The 19,232-nt window shown below is 37.6% G+C and overlaps 1 protein-coding gene across 2 annotated transcripts; it reads right to left on the bottom strand.

Moving 5' to 3' along the window:
• Nucleotides 1-900: 900 nt before the first annotated feature.
• Nucleotides 901-15,062, bottom strand: LOC149110054 (uncharacterized). 2 transcript variants are annotated; one of them, XR_016208051.1, is made up of 8 exons: nucleotides 14,983-15,062; nucleotides 6,251-6,312; nucleotides 5,555-5,644; nucleotides 4,850-4,945; nucleotides 4,676-4,733; nucleotides 4,479-4,570; nucleotides 2,632-2,716; nucleotides 901-1,844 (listed from the first exon to the last, which is right to left on the bottom strand). XR_016208051.1 is itself a non-coding variant. In XM_089292252.1 (7 exons), exons 1-7 carry the CDS (start codon nucleotides 15,002-15,004, stop codon nucleotides 1,647-1,649), a joined length of 618 nt encoding a protein of 205 aa, XP_089148378.1. In that variant the 5' UTR covers nucleotides 15,005-15,062; the 3' UTR covers nucleotides 901-1,646. The 2 variants fall into 2 exon arrangements, 1 of the variants encoding a protein (XP_089148378.1); XM_089292252.1 differs by lacking the exon at nucleotides 2,632-2,716.
• Between the last annotated feature and the right edge of the window lie 4,170 nt (nucleotides 15,063-19,232).

Raw genomic sequence — 19,232 nt, 5'->3', positions numbered from 1 at the left:
AATTGGTCTGAATTAGGGAACATATTACAACGCAGGTCTGAAACAGAGTTTTGATTTAATGGTCAGGTCATAAATAGGGTATCGAATATTTGGTCAGGTCATAAATAGGGTAGGGAATATCGCAGATTTTGGTCATAAATAGAGCAAGGGTTTTGGGAAGCGGGCCACACACCCCCACCCAACTTTTCCTGGAGTACCCCCCGGACTCGATCGTCGTTTCCAGCCTTGTGGGCCGGGTTTTCTGGCCCCACACCTCAATCGGGACAAGTGAAGCTAAGTGATACGGACCAGTGATCCAGCCTTTCGTTGGGAGGGGATCACCCGGACTCCCAAAAACGACTAGAAATCGACGCTACGTCCCGAATGGCCGCGCTCATTTTGGTCAGATGTCCAAAGGGAAACAAAGGAGCGTGGCATCTGGGGAATTTACATTCTTACAGATTTAACTAACGGTGCTGATTTTACATCGTGCGTTTGTTAATTTTCAAAACAATTTCAGTTCTAAGGTGCCTGAAAGGCAAAAAAAAAAAAAACCCAGGCGTATTACACGGCTCCCAAGCGTGTTTCGTTTAGGGAAATACGAGAGACATAAAAGAGACGTATTTATCAGAACTATGAATCTGCTCAATTAAAATTCGGAATCAAGCGACAGTCTCTCACAAGAGCATGCAGTTGTCACAGAAGCATTAAACTTCATAGACGCTTTATTTGTAGTCCAAGGTACCTATGGCCAATGAAGTCAACTATGCTTTTCGTTCATGAAGAAAGAAAACATTCAGCTACCCCAAAGCTAAAAACAGTTTAAAACTAATATTTTCTTGGGGTAATAATTAACAAATATATCCCTTGCCGCCGTCACCGCCTTTTAACCACTACACAATTACAAGGAGCTAACCAAGGTAACTTTTTTCCTTTTTAATTCAGCACATCTATTTCAACACATACAACACTTACACGAGTTACAAATACTTCACTCTACGTACACTTAATCCATAATTCTTTTCTTTGCCATCTAGAAATTCTTTTGTTTCTAAAATGCAGTTCGATATCTTTTATTTTATTGTCAAATCTCCTCTCTCATACGTTATTATTGTGGAAAATCTCTTAACCTTATCTATAACGTATCAGTGCTTTTCCAAGACAATTTACACCGCATTCGATTAAATTCTGTGGAAGTCACATTAACGAAATGAATTATCATTTGGAGCCGGATCAGGAGGACCAGATATTTGTTACCTTCTTTATCTCATCCAGATTTTCTATAATATTCTTAACGTGAAGCAGTTTTTGATCATACGAGTTTAACTTAAGTCAAGTGTTGTTTGAATAAAAACTCTGAGTAACATCGTGTCTATACACTAGCACTCATCTTCGACAGATGCCTGTTCTGAACTGTTGACATCAAATGAATACTAGCCACGCCTGAAGCAAAGACGGGAGGGAGTTCTGAGAACAAACGAAATAACGGCCTTTTCTGCTGCTACCAAAACCTGACAACTTTATCTCAAAGTTCGCCAATCTTTGCAAAAGAGCCTTTCAAATCTTCAGTTACGCAGCATGGAGTTCGTTCACAGCTGTTCTTCAAGTGGTCTGTTTCTTTTTCTTGGATAGAGTGACTGCTTCACGCATGCAGATGACTTGCAAAACTAAGGTAGCTGTGCAAGGCAGAATTCTGAGAGCATATCATGAAGTTCTTTTGTGGCTGCTATCTGAGTCCGTACAGTAGATAGATACTCAGTGTATGTCTGTGTGCCTGTGCTGTTTTCCGTTCTGCTGCTGATCACAGGTTTCGGTGTGTACTTTGCACTGTCCTGTGTTTGATTGACTGTTTCCCTCATCAGCCCCTAGAAAAAGAAAGAAAAAGAAAGAGTATATTTTGTATTTTAGGTCCTGTCCACGCTACGCCGGAGGAACTTGAAAACAACGTTATCACTCTGAAAATGCGTCAAATGTTTTCCGTCCATACTACGCTGGAGAAATTTAAAAACGCGACAATCACCGGTCATTTGGGATTTTGGTTTGAGGATGACTGGGTCAGGGAAATCACGTGATTATCATGACGTCATCGTTTTCGAAATGCTCAGTTTTCGAGGTTGGAATGTTTCACCATGAAATGAAATAACCAATCCAATCATGGAAGAAAAAAAAACTTCCACAACTTATTGAAACTTTATTCCATTTACTGGGTTTGAAATGTTGTTGTAGAACTTTTGTTTGTGTCCTTCAACGTTATTGGTTCATTGATGAAAGAGTTGGCCATTCTGTTGTCAATTACTTTCTCAATTAACATTCGGATTGGTTTTAAACTTTGTTTTATAAGTGGCCTGGTTTTAGAAGTTGCACTGTAGGAGCATTTGTTGTCTTCATAACAAAGTCTTGCAAGTAGAAAATAAGTAGACAAGAATTTACATACTTTCTTGCTTTTGAAACTTTTAGTGGAGTATGAACTTACTCAAATTTAATTTTATTATTAGTTGAACCATGGAAACTTAGACAGGACAGAGACTCTTGTACAGCTCTCATTCTTCAACAATAATGACATAGTTAATAATAATTACTATTGATGACTCCTGTTTTTGTTTGGCCAGGACAATGAAGAGTTAAGACACAAAACATTCAATTTGTTTATACCAAAAAAAGCTGCAGCTGGTCACAAGCATTATAAAAGTCTTCTAAACTTTTCTCAAGTCTGTTGTTTGCTCCCTCAACTGATTTCCTACACAAAGAAGAAACAGATTATCAACAACAACATTGACTTGACAAATACAGTAGAATCACATGAGTTGCTTTGCATCCATCACAGGGCTTGTGTTTCCCATCAGCTATTAAATGAAGTAAAGTGATCTCCATGTCGTGTTTAAGGAGCTTCACACGGTAAGGTCTAAAGCTTCACAATCAAAATATGTTTCTCTTCAGGGGGTGGGTACAACTAGACATAGGCTGAAATTAATGTAATTCACACTGGGGGAAGGGACAATCTGCCCACAGACTTAACACATGAACTGCTTTTAAGAAAATGCTATCAATTTTTGTGACTTCACTGAAAATATTGTTTATTTGAAAACACTGAAATGTTAGCGGTCATGGAATTTGAACTGAAAATTACTAAGCACTAAATTTAAACTTCTTGTGGTAAGGATAAACATTATTTTATATTTTTATTATTTTAGTTTCCTTTTATTAGTTTTAATCATAATAACATTGTAAAGTCAGTTTTAGTGGTTTCCTGATGGAAACAAAGACATGAACAAATCCAAGAAGCATCCAAGAATGGTGAAAACATGACTAATTTCCACACCATATAATAAGTCACCATACATCAAAAGGAGGTAGAGTCACACCTCTCCCTCCAAGTCTCAAAAGGACCAAATAAAACCTGACTTGCAAAGGGTTAAACTGAAAACAAACTTAAGACATCTACAAAATACAGACAAACATGGCAGAATGATCATTCACACCTGTCCAGTAACAAATGGCTGTGGTGCTTAGTTCAAATTTAGCACCAAGTGATGGATGATCATACAAGAAGAGGTCTTATATAATTTTTCCTATGTTGCAGCTAGACATTTTACACCTTATAACATTTCTACATGACAAGATTGACCAAAGTACTTAGTAGTTTGCAAGCTGAAACAAGTTACTGTAGTAAAGTTATTCAGAAATCTTGTGGCCTTGTGCTCAACTTAGATTGAAAGAAGAGAAAATTTTTGCAACTGTAGGAACTTTGTAAATACATGGATCTGGAAATTGAATAGAAGTAAAGAAAATGGTTTCTTGTGCTGTTATGATGCACCTGTGGTCAAGAGGAATTCAACGTTAATTTGCAATAATTATTGTTAATTATTGTAAAAAATGCTGGATGGGCTAAGCAACCCTGGTTAATGCTGTCGACTCAGAAAAAGGAAAAACAGAAAAGAAGAGGGAAGAGTGCTTACTTGAGGGGGAAGTTATAATTTTCTTATGCTTTTGATTATCACATTTCGCGCATTTCTCACGTCAATCTTGTAAGTTAATAGTCTCTTATTCAACAACAAGGTGAAGTGATCGATGACTCTGGGAACATAACTGGATTGACATTTTCATGCCATACTGGCTCTTAATCTCATACTCATACTTCTATAATAATAATGGTCCCCATAGGAACTAACCATATGCACCTTTATCTTTTTCTCTCAAATAGAATTAAAATCACATTAATCCTATGTCCTATTTAACTTTGTCCACTGCTTCTGGTCCTAACTGAGCAATTCTATTTCAATATTCTCTCCAAACTGACCTATGAACATTTCAGACAGACCAGCACAGTATTTGGGATAGCAGCTAAAATGTACCAGTTGTCAGCTTTGACAATCCCATACAATGTAAATGTTGAATACTCATGGGAGTTCACGTGGGGGTTAAGTAGAATGGCTTAACCAATATACACGTTCAAGAAAGAATCTGAAGATTTACAAGATGATGAACAATAATTTACTTACAACTAATGCCTTGTCTCCCAGTACTTTAGTATGAAGTAATCTTATGGCTCGAAGACTTGCTTCAGGGTCTCCATAATCACAGAATCCAAAAGCTACAATGTGAAGAAAAACAATTAATACCAACTTCGATGATTTTATCTTTATTTTTTCCACTATAGAAGTTTCAATCAAGTATTAAACAGTGAGCATGTGCTTACCTTGTAATTTTCCCTTGGCTCCTTGCACACGTTTCCAGTTTACTACAAGACCGCATTTCTGCTCTCACAAAAACATAACACGATACACTGAGGATTGCCTTCACCAAAGACCAGTTTAACAAGCATATTTAATCACAGTTAAGAATTTAGAACGAGTAGAGGAAATATACATACCGTTAAAATTTGTCTTATAAGTGCATCAGACGCTCTCTCAGTTATATTACCTACAAACACTGTTGTTGTTTTGGATGAATTTCCTTGATTTTGATTCTGAAATGAAAATAAATCGAATTAAGCACTCAACACTGGACACAGTCATTTCTACAGGCTCTGCAAAACCTTGTTATGACTGACATAAAAGAGTACACAATATTGATTATCCATATACATGTAGAAATAACTGTTACATATACCTATATATTACAAAGGTTTGATTTATGAGTAAAAGCACAATTTGTATAATTGCAATGATCACTCATGTCTTCATAGGACACACTTTGTGATAGTGTGATACTGTGTACAATACAGTGTAATATATACAATATATGAGCTTTACCCATGAGATTTCCTCTTGTGTATTGAAGAACATGGGCTGGGTTGTTCATAGCCCAATTAAGCTAACCAGGATTAATGAGAATTTTGATTTCAGTGAGGTTTCCTGTTTATATTGTAAGTCCTTCTGTTTTGAGCTTGAGTAATCTAAAACTACATGTACACAAAACATAAAAGTGAACAAACATTTGTATACAAGAAAAATTAATACTTCAGTCAACTTTTAATCCTGGGTTAGCATTAACCGGCTTTCAAACAACCCGGCCCTGAACTTAACTCATAACCCATTAGAAAATAAACATGAAATGAAAAAGATAAACCACTAACCTGGTTATTAGTGTGTTTATTTTCTGGTCTGTATTGAGGTCGCCCAGAGGGAATTGTTGTCGGAGTAGGAAGAAGAGGCAGACCAGGTGGCTGGAGGTTAAAAACAACAACAACAATGAAATAAAACCTGCCACAATGACGTATGCCAATGTCTGGCATGTCAGCTCTCCAAGTAACATATCCAGTTAATCACTAGCAAGAGTGAATAGAGGTGATTGGATGAAATCTTTTACTTACTCTGATGGCATTGTTACAATGGGCATTATTTCTTACAACTTGCCTAATAACAGTATATATTCACCAGTGGCAGATCCAGACCTTGAGCTAAGGGGGTGTGGGGAAGGAGGGGGAAGGGGCAGTTCTGTTTTGATTGCCCTGCCAGCTTTTCTTCCTTCTGTGATTTCTTCTTTCATAACCCAAAATAAGGGGGGGGGGGCAGCCCCCCCAGGCCCCTCCCCTAGATCTGCCACTGTTCACAACTGTATTATGATAAGTCCTACATGACTGATTACAGAATGTACATAAATGTAATGTTTTCTCTGTAACAAGACTTGTATACCCACATATAAGAACCTACTTGATCCTACTTGGCTAAACAGGTTCTTCTATTTTGGAGTATTAAAATGGCAATTTTCTGCCAGCAGGTTCTTAAACCACTATGAAATGTACAGCTATGTAAAGCAAACTGTTACTTACAACTGCAAGAGGAGGAATTCCTGGAACAGGTATTGGAGGTTTGGTGGGTAAAGCAGGTGGAACTGTTGAACAAAGAAGTGTCCACTCTGATAAAGTTGCCTTATATTTATGAACATATAGAATGATGTACATGTTACATGTATATGTTGGCAACAATAAATTAGTGAATTTAAAAATTTGAATGAGGGAGGTCACGCGATGACGCAACGCAGGTAGGACACACGAGTTCAGAAGGTGCAGAAGCCACACACAATTCCTTAGAAGATTTCCTGAGGGTTGAATTCTTCGAAAGACACATGCAACTTCAAAACATTGAGGTGATGAGGGCCCATCGAACGAATGTCAACCAATGAGCCACGGAGGCGAACACCTCAACGGTTAGGCCGATTCATATCCATTTTTTGAGGTATTCGGACAAAGTTCAAATTCTTAAGGTCACCACAAATGCTTTGAAGGACAATCCCTTTCTAGACAGTCAGATTTTTATTTCTGATGATGTCTCAAAGAACGTCCGTAAAGACCGAGCAAAGCTTTGAAAAGACTATCTCAAGGGGATCAAAGAAAGAAGTGATGTCGAATTTGCATTCATACCTTGGTCGGTACCGGCGCAAATTTTGTTCAAGGATCGAAATTGCTCAAAATTAAAATCTTTCAAGCTTCCGGATGAGTAAATATGTTCAACTTGTTTTTGAAATCAATCTACTGACAGAGGAACATGTCTACGCTTTGACGTTTATTAATATTTTGCTCAAATATCTTCGATTGTTATTGTTCTAGGTTATCTCCCTGTTAACATTCTGATATTGAATGGTGAGTTTGTTCGTTACGCTAGTTATTAATTCGAGTTCAGATTTATTAACACTGATATTGACATCTCATGTATAGTTATTGTAAGAACATTACCAGGGTACTACTGCAGTGTATGTCAAGCTCTAAGAGCTAGAATACTCTTTTGGCTTTCTTTTAGTTTTCTTCTTTAAGTATAAGATTGAGTATAAGCACACTAGTTCAATTCGAGTGATAATCGCCTTTATGTGGAGATCCCGACGGGAGTGCATTGCAACCACAGGATGGTAAGTGCACTTTCGTTTATATGTATGTGTGTTTTTGTCATTGTGTGTGTGTTGATTTTTGTTGTTGCTTGCACTGTGTTGAACACTTTACTGTTGGATGCAATAATCTCTACTTTTAAACTGATACCATGCACATTGAAAACATTATCTCTAACATCATTGTATTTAAAAAAGCGGCAGTTACTCCAGGCAATGAAACAACCTCCCGTATATAGTTAAAATGATGAGTAAACAAAACTCGAAGCCTGATACAATTAAATTATTATCCTTTAACGTGAGAGGGCTAAGTAATTTAAAAAAAAGAAGAGCAATATTTTCCTGGTGCAGAAAGCAAAAAGCCAATTTTATATTTTTACAAGAAACGCATTCAAGCAAGGAGCGTGAGGCTCAGTGGAAAAAAGAATGGGGTGCAGAGATATTATTTTCTCGTGGGAGTACAAACGCCAGAGGTGTCGCGGTGCTTATAAAGAACGGCTTTGACATTGATATAATGATGTCTCAGACAGATTCGAGTGGAAGACTTTTGTTGTTTAAAGCTTTGATCAAAGAGGAAAATTATACCATTGCAAATATCTACGGGCCCAACAAAGATGCAGAAGCTGTTCAATTTTATCATAAACTATCAAAACTATTAAGAACCAATGATTTCGGAAATGAAGAGAACATAATTATGGGAGGTGATTTTAATTGTCCCCTGAATATTAATCTGGATAAAAAAGGTGGAATTCAAATTCCCCAGAGGCACGTCATAAAATCTATTGAAGAAATTCAAGATGAGTTCAGTCTCCATGACATTTGGCGTATAAAAAATCCAAATCAACAAAGTTTCACTTGGGGTCGCTGTTATCCTTTTGTATTTTGTAGATTAGATTACTGGTTGATCTCGGATAAACTGCATGATTTAGTTACAAAAGTGGATATTTTGCCCTCAATCAAATCAGACCATTCTGCAGTATTCCTAGAACTCGAAGAAATTAAGGAAAATAACAGAGGTCCTGGCTACTGGAAATTGAATACGACGCTATTGGCGAATGAAGAATATAAAAAGATGATCATTGATAAATTGCCTATTTGGCTTGAGGAAGCAAAGGATCTCAGAGACCAAAGATCAATTTGGGATTGGATAAAATTTAATATTAGAACCAATTCTATTATTTTCTCAAAGCGTTTATCGCAAATTCGACAAAAACATGAAAGAGAATTAACTAACAAATATCAAGAATCATTAGCTGCCTTTCAAGATAATCCCTGTGACAATACGTGAATAACAATGGAAAGATATAAAAGCAAACTTGAATTGATGTATGACAAAAAAGTTGAAGGTTTAATTATATGGGCAAGGGCACGATGGCACGAACAAGGAGAAAAGAATAGTAAATATTTTTTAAATTTGGAGAAACGCAACCATATTAAGAAACATATTAGAAAATTATATATTAGTGGAGTTATCTCTACTGATCCACTCTCGATAATGAACGCACAAAAGCAATTTTACACTAAGCTGTACAGCAGTTCCAAAACAAAGTTAGACACTCCAGATGCAGCAATCTTCTTTGAAAATCCAAATCTATCAAAGCTATCAAGTGAAGCAAGTGCGAGACGTGAAGGAAAAATAACAATTGAAGAATGCCAAAACATTATCAAAACATTCCAACTAGGTAAGACTCCTGGAAATGATGGTCTGCCAATTGAATTTTATAATGTATTTTGGTCATCAATCGGTGAAATGGTGGTCGAAAGCTTTAACGAGGCTTACATGTATGAAGAGGGAGAAATGTCTAACTCACAAAGGTAAGGGGTCATTACACTTATCGAAACAAGAAGATCTGTTAGATCTTATAACCGCGCTTTTAAAATTTAACTGTTTTCTTAGTACTACAGTCGCAACGCAGTGCATATTCCAAAGCAATCTTTGATGATTCATTGATTACTGTAGACATCACAGCACTTGATCAACATAAACTCTATTATCGCACCATCAGTCGTAGCCGTTGTGACATCTCCGATGACGTAATAGTCTTAATCTGGAAGTTTCTTCGGGATATTATATATTATATATTCTTTAAAGTCACGATTAAATTTAATTGTTTTTTTCCCTTGAGTTAAGGGTTAGCAAAGAAGTCACACGAGTCACATAATTCAAGAATTGCGTTATCTACGGCTATCTTTAGTACGGTGGTTATTTCCCTATCAATGACGTAATCTTTGCACGTTCTGACACGTTCTTTGCTTGGCTTGCAAATATTTAATTTTCTTTCCGATCTATGAACTCGCTGCGATGAAACAGTCAAAGGATTTACTTCATTTGCCTAAAACCGCAAGAAATACTCGCAAAATTACAAATAAATTAATGACCGTCGCTTCTGCCGAAATAAACTTGCAAAGTAAACACGATCTTATTTGTCACGTAGCAAAAGTGAAAGCTGCAACGTCAGCGCATTCCATGGCTGACGTAATACCTTTTTTCAGCGTATTTATTATTCCCTTTAAATCCAACGCTTTGATAAAGCGAAAAGAAAATATATTTTACCCACAAAAAAGAAAACAATATCCGTAAAATTGTCCGTGTGTTTATGTTTTAACAGCTTCTGGCGGAAAAACATCACACGTTGCGTGACTCAAAGTTTGGCCGAGCGGAGGTCTGCGTCTGGTCACCGACAAAAAAAATAAAAAAAAAAAAAATAAACCACGGGTAAACCTAGAACCGCGCTCGGCCCATGGCCGCGCGGTTAAAAACAGGTAAAGACAGAACCCGTCTTGAAAATTGGAGACTGATTTCTCTCACCAATGTAGACACTAAAATAGCATCCAAAGTAATAGCAACACGAATCACTAAAATTTCACCAGAGATAATCCACAGCAATCAGACTGGATATGTTTCAGGTCAATACATAGGGGAAGCAGCTAGATCAATTCTAGATGTCATGGAATACACTAACACATTCGATATTCTGGTTATATTATTATTCATAGATTTTGAAAAGGCATTCGATAGCCTTGAATGAAATTTTACGTTTAAATGCTTAGAAATTTTCGGCTTTGGTAACAGTCTTGTAAGATGGCTGAAAACATTTTATAGAAATGTATCCAGTTGCATTATAAACAATGGATCTTTTTCTGCTAATTTTGAGTTAAGCAGAGGTGTTAGGCAAGGGGATCCTCTGTCGCCATATCTATTTGTGATCGCAATTGAGATTTTAGCTGCTGCAATCCGAACTAGTATCAATATTAAAGGAATTAAATTAGACTTAAAGGAATGGAAACTTGTCCAATATGCAGACGACCTCACTGCCTTTTTATCCGATTTAACATCCACACAAAATCTCTTTAAATTACTTGATCATTTTGGAAAACTATCAGGTTTAAAGGTTAATTATACTAAAACAGAGGCAATGTGGATTGGTTCATGTCATGACAGCCCCGAGAGACCCTTATCTTTAAAATGGTGCAAAAGTGTAGAAGCTCTTGGGGTACACTACAGTTATAACAAAGAAGTGTCTTTTCAGAAAAATTTTTACAACAAGATTGCCGAAATTAAAAAACAAATACATCAGTGGAGCTGGAGAGGTCTCTCTTTATTTGATAAAGTGTCAATCATTAAAAGTCTTCTTCTCCCTAAATTGGTATATATATTTTCTATCCTCTCACCTCCCTCGGAATTTATATCACTGATTCAAATGATAATATATAAATTCTTGTGGAAAGGGTCTGATAAAATAACCAGAAGAGCTACAATTAATTGTTCTGACTATGGTGGGTTAAATCTCACTGATTTAGAGACTTCAATTAAGTCTTTTAGATTAGCATGGATTTCGAAAATTTTCAATCCCGAACTGTCTCCATGGAAAAGCTATCTTAGACATTTGCTCAAACCTTATGGAAGTTTTTTCTTTTTTCACTGCAACTATAATATTAATGACTATCATATTAATTCGATTTTTTATTTGGAAATGCTGCAGTGGTGGTCTGAATTTCGCTCAAATTTTTCAACGGATTCTAAAGCTTTTGACTCTATAATTTGGAATAATTGTAATACAGTGAAAACCTGCTCTACGGACATCCGCTTAATACGGACACTCGCTTACAACGGACAGTTTTCTTTGTCCCGACAACTAAAAAGCTCATATATTTTCTCTTAAATTAGCCCGCTTAATACGGACACCCGGATAATGCGGACACTTAATCATCTCCCTTTGGTGTCCATATTAACGGGGTTCCACTGTATAAAGATAGACGGCAAACCGATCTGTTATCATAACTATATGAATGCTGGGGTAATTTTTATCAGCGACTTAATGTATTCTCGGAACAATGTTGAATCCTTTAACATAGCAAAGGACAAGGGTCTAATGGCTCAAATTACTTGATGTGGTCTGCTGTTCGTTGCTCTGTGCCAAAGCATTTAAGGAATCTCATCATCGATAGAAACGTTTTAAATACACTTGAGTTAAAATGTGGTAACAAAGATTTTGATCCTCTCTCGAGCAAGAGTAGAAACTTTTATGCTTTTCTCATTCAAGAAAAAGCCAAACATTCAAGAGGGTTCTCTAAACTAATGTCAGATTTTAAAGAAGAGACTCGAAAAGCGTTTGTACTGGCAAAATCAGTTGCTCTTGAAACATTTATACAATGTATTCAGTTCAAAATTTTAAACGACATTTTGTTTTTGAATACCCGATTAGCAAAAATCGGAAGGATTCAAAGTGATATTTGTACGTTTTGTCAAACCTCTCGAGAAACATAAGAACATTTCTTTTATCAATGCTCCTTCTCAACAGAATTTTGGACTAAATTTGAAAACTTTTGGTTGACAGTAACCAGGGAGCAAATAAAACTGGAATATAGTAACATTATATTAGGAATATTAGATCAGAGATCTAACCTGCTCAACTACTTTATCATTTTAGGTAAAATTTATTTATGGAATTGTTGCAAAAATAAACAAATCCCTCTCTTTTTGCCTTTCGAAGATGTGGTCAAGAGAAAATATGAAATTGAAAAGCTTATAGCCTCTCAAAGCATCTTAAGCTTAAAACATTTTCAGGCAAAATGGAACCTACTTTTGAATAACAATCCAATTTTTTTTCAGAAAGGAGTAAGTGCTGCTTGTAAATTATGTAAATTTATATGTACATTCATGATAATTCAAATAGCTGCATTGTAATTTCATATAAAGTATCTTGTTAACACAAAAAGTAATTGTGTAATTAGAGTACAATGTAGAGTAAGATTTGTATTATCAGTTGTGTAGGCAGAGCATCTGTAGTAGTTGTTGTGTGTAATCGTAGTGTTAGTAGTAATCGTAGTGTGAGTAACGGTCGTATTGTCAGTGAGGTCAGTTGTGTCGTAAGTGATATTAGTATTGTAAGTAATGTAAGTATTGTAGGTAACGTTAGTATTGTAAGAAGTCTTAGTAGTGCAAGTAATGTTAGTATTGTATGCAATAGTAAAAAAAAACAAAAACAAAATTGGAAAGTTTAAATGTACTAAACTCAAGCATGGTGTCACTAAATTTAATCAACACAAAATTTTGACTACATGAGTACTCTACACAAATGAAACACTACCGTAGGGCATGAAAAAACCAAGGTTCAATTGCCCGGGGGAGGGGGAGTAAATTTTTCTCTTGGGCAAGTGAAAATAGAAGTTTAGTGGTCCGGTGGGCAAGTGAAATTAGTCTCAGTGGTCTTGTCAGTGATAATTTCCAATCAAAAACAATTTCAAAACTTCAGACTGCAAGATGAGCATAACAATGAGTCGAAAACATGGATTAATTTAAAATCCAAGCATACGTTGCTTGTGTTCGTCCTCCGATTGCCATATTGGCTACCATATTGCATGTTTGGAAAAAAGAAGTCTGGCAAGAGAGTGTGTTCATGTGATGTCATCAAATTCTGAAATCCAAAACTAAGGAGCTACTAAAGGTTTTATCCTCGTCAGGCATAAGAGGTACTAAATTTATATCTGTTTACAACTTTCCAGCTCAATAGTGAACTTCGTTTGGAAACCAGTGCGTTTTAAAGTTCGGAGTTAGGGTTGTGCGTGAGATAAGGCTAAGATCACGTTTGTCAAAAAATATACACTTATCTCGTGACTTTTAGCCATTTTAGGAGTTAAAGTATTAGGAAAAGTGTGTGTGTAAATGTTTTTTGGTTTGATTCAGATAATCAGTCAACTAGATGGCCAAAGCAAGTTCCAGATGATTCCACTATTTTCTGGCCGCCATATTGGAGGGCTAAGGAGGTCCACCAACCTGACGGCTCCATACTAGGTTCTATAATTTTGCGCAGAATATTTCGACAAATTTGTCAACTTTGGGACAATGCACACACCCTAAATTTGGAGAACTGTCTTCTTTATTTATCTTCTAAAATATCACAATTTCTTGACTTTATCCACTGAATGGTTTTTGATTTTATTTTTTATTACGTAACAATGAACACACTCTATACTAATAAAGCACATGGTAGATTAAAGATGGCAACGAAAAACACAAACATTCTGTATTTCTTTCCATAGTTGTGCCTATTGGGCAAGTAATATTTTAGTGGGGGCCCACTGGATTTCACAATTTTTTTCCTGCCCTGCATTTTGAACACTCCAGGGAATCATGGCCATGATCATGACCTAGTTTGTGGTTAGTTATTTTGCATTAAGGAAGCAGTGGAACAGAACACTTGCCACCATAAAATTACACTAAGTAATAGTATTGACCATAGTTGGAGGGTAGCAATGTCACAAGTATCACAAAGTTGACACAACAAAACTCATGCTCAAAAGTATTACTTGCTTGCTGTACAAATCCTGAACCACATTATACCAAAGCCACAATTTACAATTTAGAACTGCATCAGTCTGATAGACCAATGCATTCCTTAAATGGAGCTAAATGGCTTCAGAGGCTTATATCGCTTTGAGTACAGGAAACTATTTCATATTTTAAGTCAACTCTATATGAAGTTATTTATGCCATAAAGAGTGACGAATCTCTAACAAATATGAATTACAACAATCAATCAATCAATAACTTTATTAATGTGTCAAATACATTCTAGCCGAGGATAAAAAAACCCTCTACTAATAGGGGGCACAAAAAATAAATAAAATAAATTATAAAATTTCAACGACATCAACAAGTCCCAGAATAACTCGGCACAGAAACGAAACCTTGCTTCATTCAACTTCAAAAGAAGTTGTGAATCTATACATCTTTTATTTTTACAACAACTATCTCATTTAAAATCGAAAGTCAACTAAGAATGAAATTTCAGTTTTGCAAGTACAGTACATAAGCTTACACGACAGTTCGTACGAATATGCATGTAGTCAAGAGTTTGTCGAAAGTACTATGCCTCTAAAGCTGCGTATAAATTATTGCAGTTTTGGAAGAAACTAAGGAACTCGAACATTTTTTAAAGCTGTAAAAAGAAGGCCTTGGATTCTGTAGAACAAGTGGAAAATGCTCCAGGCCTGACTGTAACTGTGCAGTACAACTGGAAGCCAACAGTGAACATCAACTAAGATCACACACGATAAAGAACGGGCAGGTTTAACTCTAAAATGCTCACTAAAAGCGCCCCTTAGCGTCTCATGGAATCTCCAGAACATTTAAATCCCTTTGCAAAGCGTTTACGACACTCTGTATGCTAGTTTTCTCACCTGCAGTGCCTGGTGGAGGCATCGGAGGAAAAGCCGGGAGCCGGGAGGAGGACCAGGAAACGGTGGCGGAAGAGGCAGCCCCGGCGCTAAATTACCAGGAGGCGGCATTCCGGGTGGCATAGCGCTTGAAGGAGGACGGATTCCCGTTGGAGGATGGCCGAGTGGCTGTTGTGGTGGCGGATGATACGACATTGCGTGAAAACCGATCAGAAAATTTGTAAAACTTTGTCAAAGAAAAGTTCGCGGCGAAAACAACATGGCCGCCCTCGTGTTTAAAAACCAAGTGTACGCTGGGAAACCTCGTTTCCAGTATCCTGAAACGGCCGTTGATGCTTTGAGTCACTTTGGCTTAACAGCTTTTCGATCTGCTTGTTTTCTTCATCACGAACCCCACAAATCCAAAGCATGAATTCACCATTCTATTATTATAGCAACAAACGAGTGGCATTTAAACCAAGGAAGAAAACAGAAATTAAAGCGAGGCGCATGCGTAAAAATGTGCGCATGCGTAGACAAGGGTCTTTGCACCACAAGGAACACAGTGAACACAATGAGCGCTATATAAATATCCCTTGACATACCTTACAGGGTTCGCAAGCATGTTATAGGCTTGTCCAGATGCAGAAGGTGAAGGTCAAGGGAAACATTGCGATGCAAATTTGAGCCAGTTTCACAGTCAACTTGACGACGTGTCTTGTAGGGTCGAGTCTCTGAATCGTGAAAATTGCTACTGCTGATGGATTCTTCAACTCTTACGTTGACTATGCAATTTGAAGAACATGTGGGTCGAGGGTCGAGTCTCTGAAGCGTAAAGTTACTCCTGCACATAAATTACGTTGACTATGCACATGCATAGGCTCTGAAGCGTAAAGTTACTCCTGCACATAAATTACGTTGACTATGCAAATTTGAAATGAGGCAGAAGACAGAAGGCGATGTGAAGGGAGAATGAAAAGTTGTCTAAAATATGTTGAAATACATCGGAGCAGGGAGCAACAAATATCCCGAAGATCAACAGCTATGATCAGCAATGAAGCCAAGGTGGGTTGGCGAACGTACAGTGGACACCGTTGGCACATACTTCCTTCGTTACGGCGAAGAGGGAAGCGGCTACGAAAAAGAGAAGACGTCCAGCTACCACGAAGAGAAGACGTCGAGGAGGGAAAACAAGCAAGAGTGGCGACACGGGAGGAGCAGTGGGCACAGCGAGAAGAGAAGGCATCGAGCAGCCACCAAGATCAGGGAATACCGGATAGAGAGCGGAGAGAGAGGACAAAGTAGAAAACAGAGAAAATCAACGGCTACGAAGAACAGACACAGAGAGTTATTAGCACACAGAGTAGGGCACAAAGCGGGGCTAAGACACAGAGAGTTGCTAGGACACAGAGCAGAGCTAAGATCGTTTCTAGACCACGTAGCAGAGAATCACATGTTCCATGGAAAAAACGGTAAAAGTTTTTTTAAAGCCACAAAATTGTGCGATATTTGGAGCTTGATTCATAGAGCACTGACTTGTCCAGATGCAGAAGGTGAAGACAAATCAAACAAGAACAGACTAGTTGTAAAAAAGAGTTTTAACACTCCAATAGGAGTTCACGGTTTAACACAAGCAAACTGCTACACGGTAAAGGTGGTATACGACCAACTTAAACAACGACCAATCACAGCATTTCCTATCCAAACATCCTATCCATCCATGGAAACAAAATAGAGAAACCTCTTGCGCAAGTTATACAAAGCCTTGGTCGTAAAAACATGCGAATTAAACAAAGTAGTTCGCGTCTTATCGGAAAATCAAGTCAAGGCCTTTTTCACGACAAGGTTTGTTCCATTTTTGTCTCCAGTAAGCTCGATAATCCTTTCCAGCCTTTAGGTGAGCCGGGGTTTCCTCCATCTTATAGATTTCGAACAATGTATTTTTTATTCATATTTCTTACTGACGACTATTTACGTTTTCTTTTCTTTCAAAAACATTATGGGCTAACGTAAAGGAGCGAAGGAAAATAGTATAGCTTTTCAACTACATCTGATGTAAGCTGTTTTCATTTTAAAAAATTGAAGCTTCAATCAGTATAGGCAATAATATCATCAAAAGATTTCAATGTCAAAAGCATGTTATAGGCTCTTTGAATATAAAAGAATACTTTTCAACATTGTTTCTCAATCTTTGACTTGCTTGATCAACTACGAATGCATATTTGGTTCGAGTGGCTGATTAACGAGTTAAAATTATAAAGGATTATACAGGTTGGGATTTCAAAATGTGGTCGTTGGTCGTATTAACTTAACTGCGTTTCGCCGGGACAAAAAAAAATTTAGCCGTCATAACAAGTGACGGTAAGGCAGGTTCCACTGTAGCCTGTGTACATCCGCCCCCTCCCGCAAAAAAATGTACAAGTCTTATTCGCCGCTTAACTTGTACCAGCGACCTGGAACTTGAACACATCGACCGCAATAACCCACATATACATGATCGTCCCTTAAAGTTTGTAGGAATTGACTTTGAAGTATGACAAATCCAAAGAATATTAACGGGATGAGAATCTTAGAAAACAAAGCAGCTACTGGCACTGCAGCCAATGCGGTGACCGCGTCAAGCAGATACAGCCTAATACACATAGCAATCCAGTTTATCGAGAAAATCAGGTTTTTCTTGAGGCTATAATTCTTGTAAGTAATTTGTTACGGATTTCACTATGAAAGTTAAGGTTAAAAAGCAACGACGTTTCGACCGTTCGACGGTCATTTTCAAGTCGAAAGTAAAATTTTTGTATACGCTCAAATATATACAATCGATTATAAGAATACTAATGAACCCGTGCTTTCTCGAGAGATGTTTACCTTGGTTTTGTTTTAACTTTACTGAAGTGAAATTTGTAATCGTCTAAACACAGTAGCAAACCTCGGTAAATGCCGGCAAAATCAAAAGTAAGTCAACCTGGGTTTGTCGACAGTTGATCGCCTCGTCACGCATGGTTTAGCTCAGTAACCGACGGTAACCGAGGAAAAGCAGACGTTGTCGTGATATATCTTGGCAGCAAGTGTTCACGCGTGCAGAGCGTAAAGAAGAGAAAAATAGACAAAGATTCCTCCTAATGTAAGTAGGTTTCAAGTCAACGGGCAAAAAAGCTAATTAAACTCGTGTTTAGGCAAAGAAATCCCGAACTCGTCGTCCACTTTTCTTTCTTCAGGCAACGATACAAAAGTTCATGAACAAATAGCATTTAAAATTTTTCATCAGCACGAAAAAAAAGTCACATTGTATATGTTCCGTAAAATTAAACAAGCTACAAGAAATTGCGGTTCAAAACCTTAAAGAACTTGACACGACCTTAAGAAAAGGAAAATCGGTACCTCGGGTGAATTTGGAAAAGCTGAAAGTTTCGTTTCGGAAGAGCTGTCTTTATCGCCTGAGAAAACTGACAACACCGTTCCGATCCTCTCTATCACAGTCAAAACAGCAGCACGGATCATTGCTCAAAGTAGCCGACTTGTTTGTAACTGCCTTGAGCGGGCAAGATCTTGCCAAAAGCCATGACAATGACGTGTTCGTTTTTGATTCGTCGTCCGCCATTTTGAAAATGGAAAGGCGGGAAGACGAACCGAAATCTACTGCGCATGAGCAGCGGTTTTTCCGCCGTGCCCTCCTGGTTAGAAATAAATTGCAACCCTTTGCTCGATTCTGCGCACGCAGCTCGTGCACGGCTAATTCCATTCTTGTCCCCCAGTAGACTCGATCCCCGGGGGTACTCCCTTATATGAGCTATATAGGGTATGGTTTTTCAGCCGTTTTGGTCATAAATAGGGTATGGTTTTTGCACTCTAGCCTTTATATGGGTATGTTTTTAAGAAGAAGTCACTTTTTCATCATTATCGAAAAGAAAATTAACAAAAGCCCTTCACGAATTATGTTTATGGTATTTTAACATTGGTCTGAATTAGGGAACATATTACAACGCAGGTTTGAAACAGAGTTTTGATTTAATGGTCAGGTCATAAATAGGGTATCGAATATTTGGTCAGGTCATAAATAGGGTAGGGAATATCGCAGATTTTGGTCGTAAATAAAGCAAGGGTTTTGGGAAGCGGGCCACACATTCCCACCCAACTTTTCCTGGAGTACCCTCCCGGACTCGATCGTCGTTTCCAGCCTTGTGGGCCGGGTTTTCTGGCCCCACACCTCAATCGGGACAAGTGATTCAGATTTTCAGATTTTATTAATTGACACTATTTACAGACATATTTCACTA

This window comes from Orbicella faveolata, unplaced genomic scaffold (genome assembly GCF_042242905.1).
Source record: "Orbicella faveolata isolate gen_17 unplaced genomic scaffold, um_ofav_v1 contig_24, whole genome shotgun sequence".
NCBI classification, from domain to species: Eukaryota; Metazoa; Cnidaria; class Anthozoa; order Scleractinia; family Merulinidae; genus Orbicella; species Orbicella faveolata.
The sequence above is the reverse complement of the archived record's forward strand: the minus strand, read 5'-3'. Positions and strand labels throughout refer to the sequence as shown.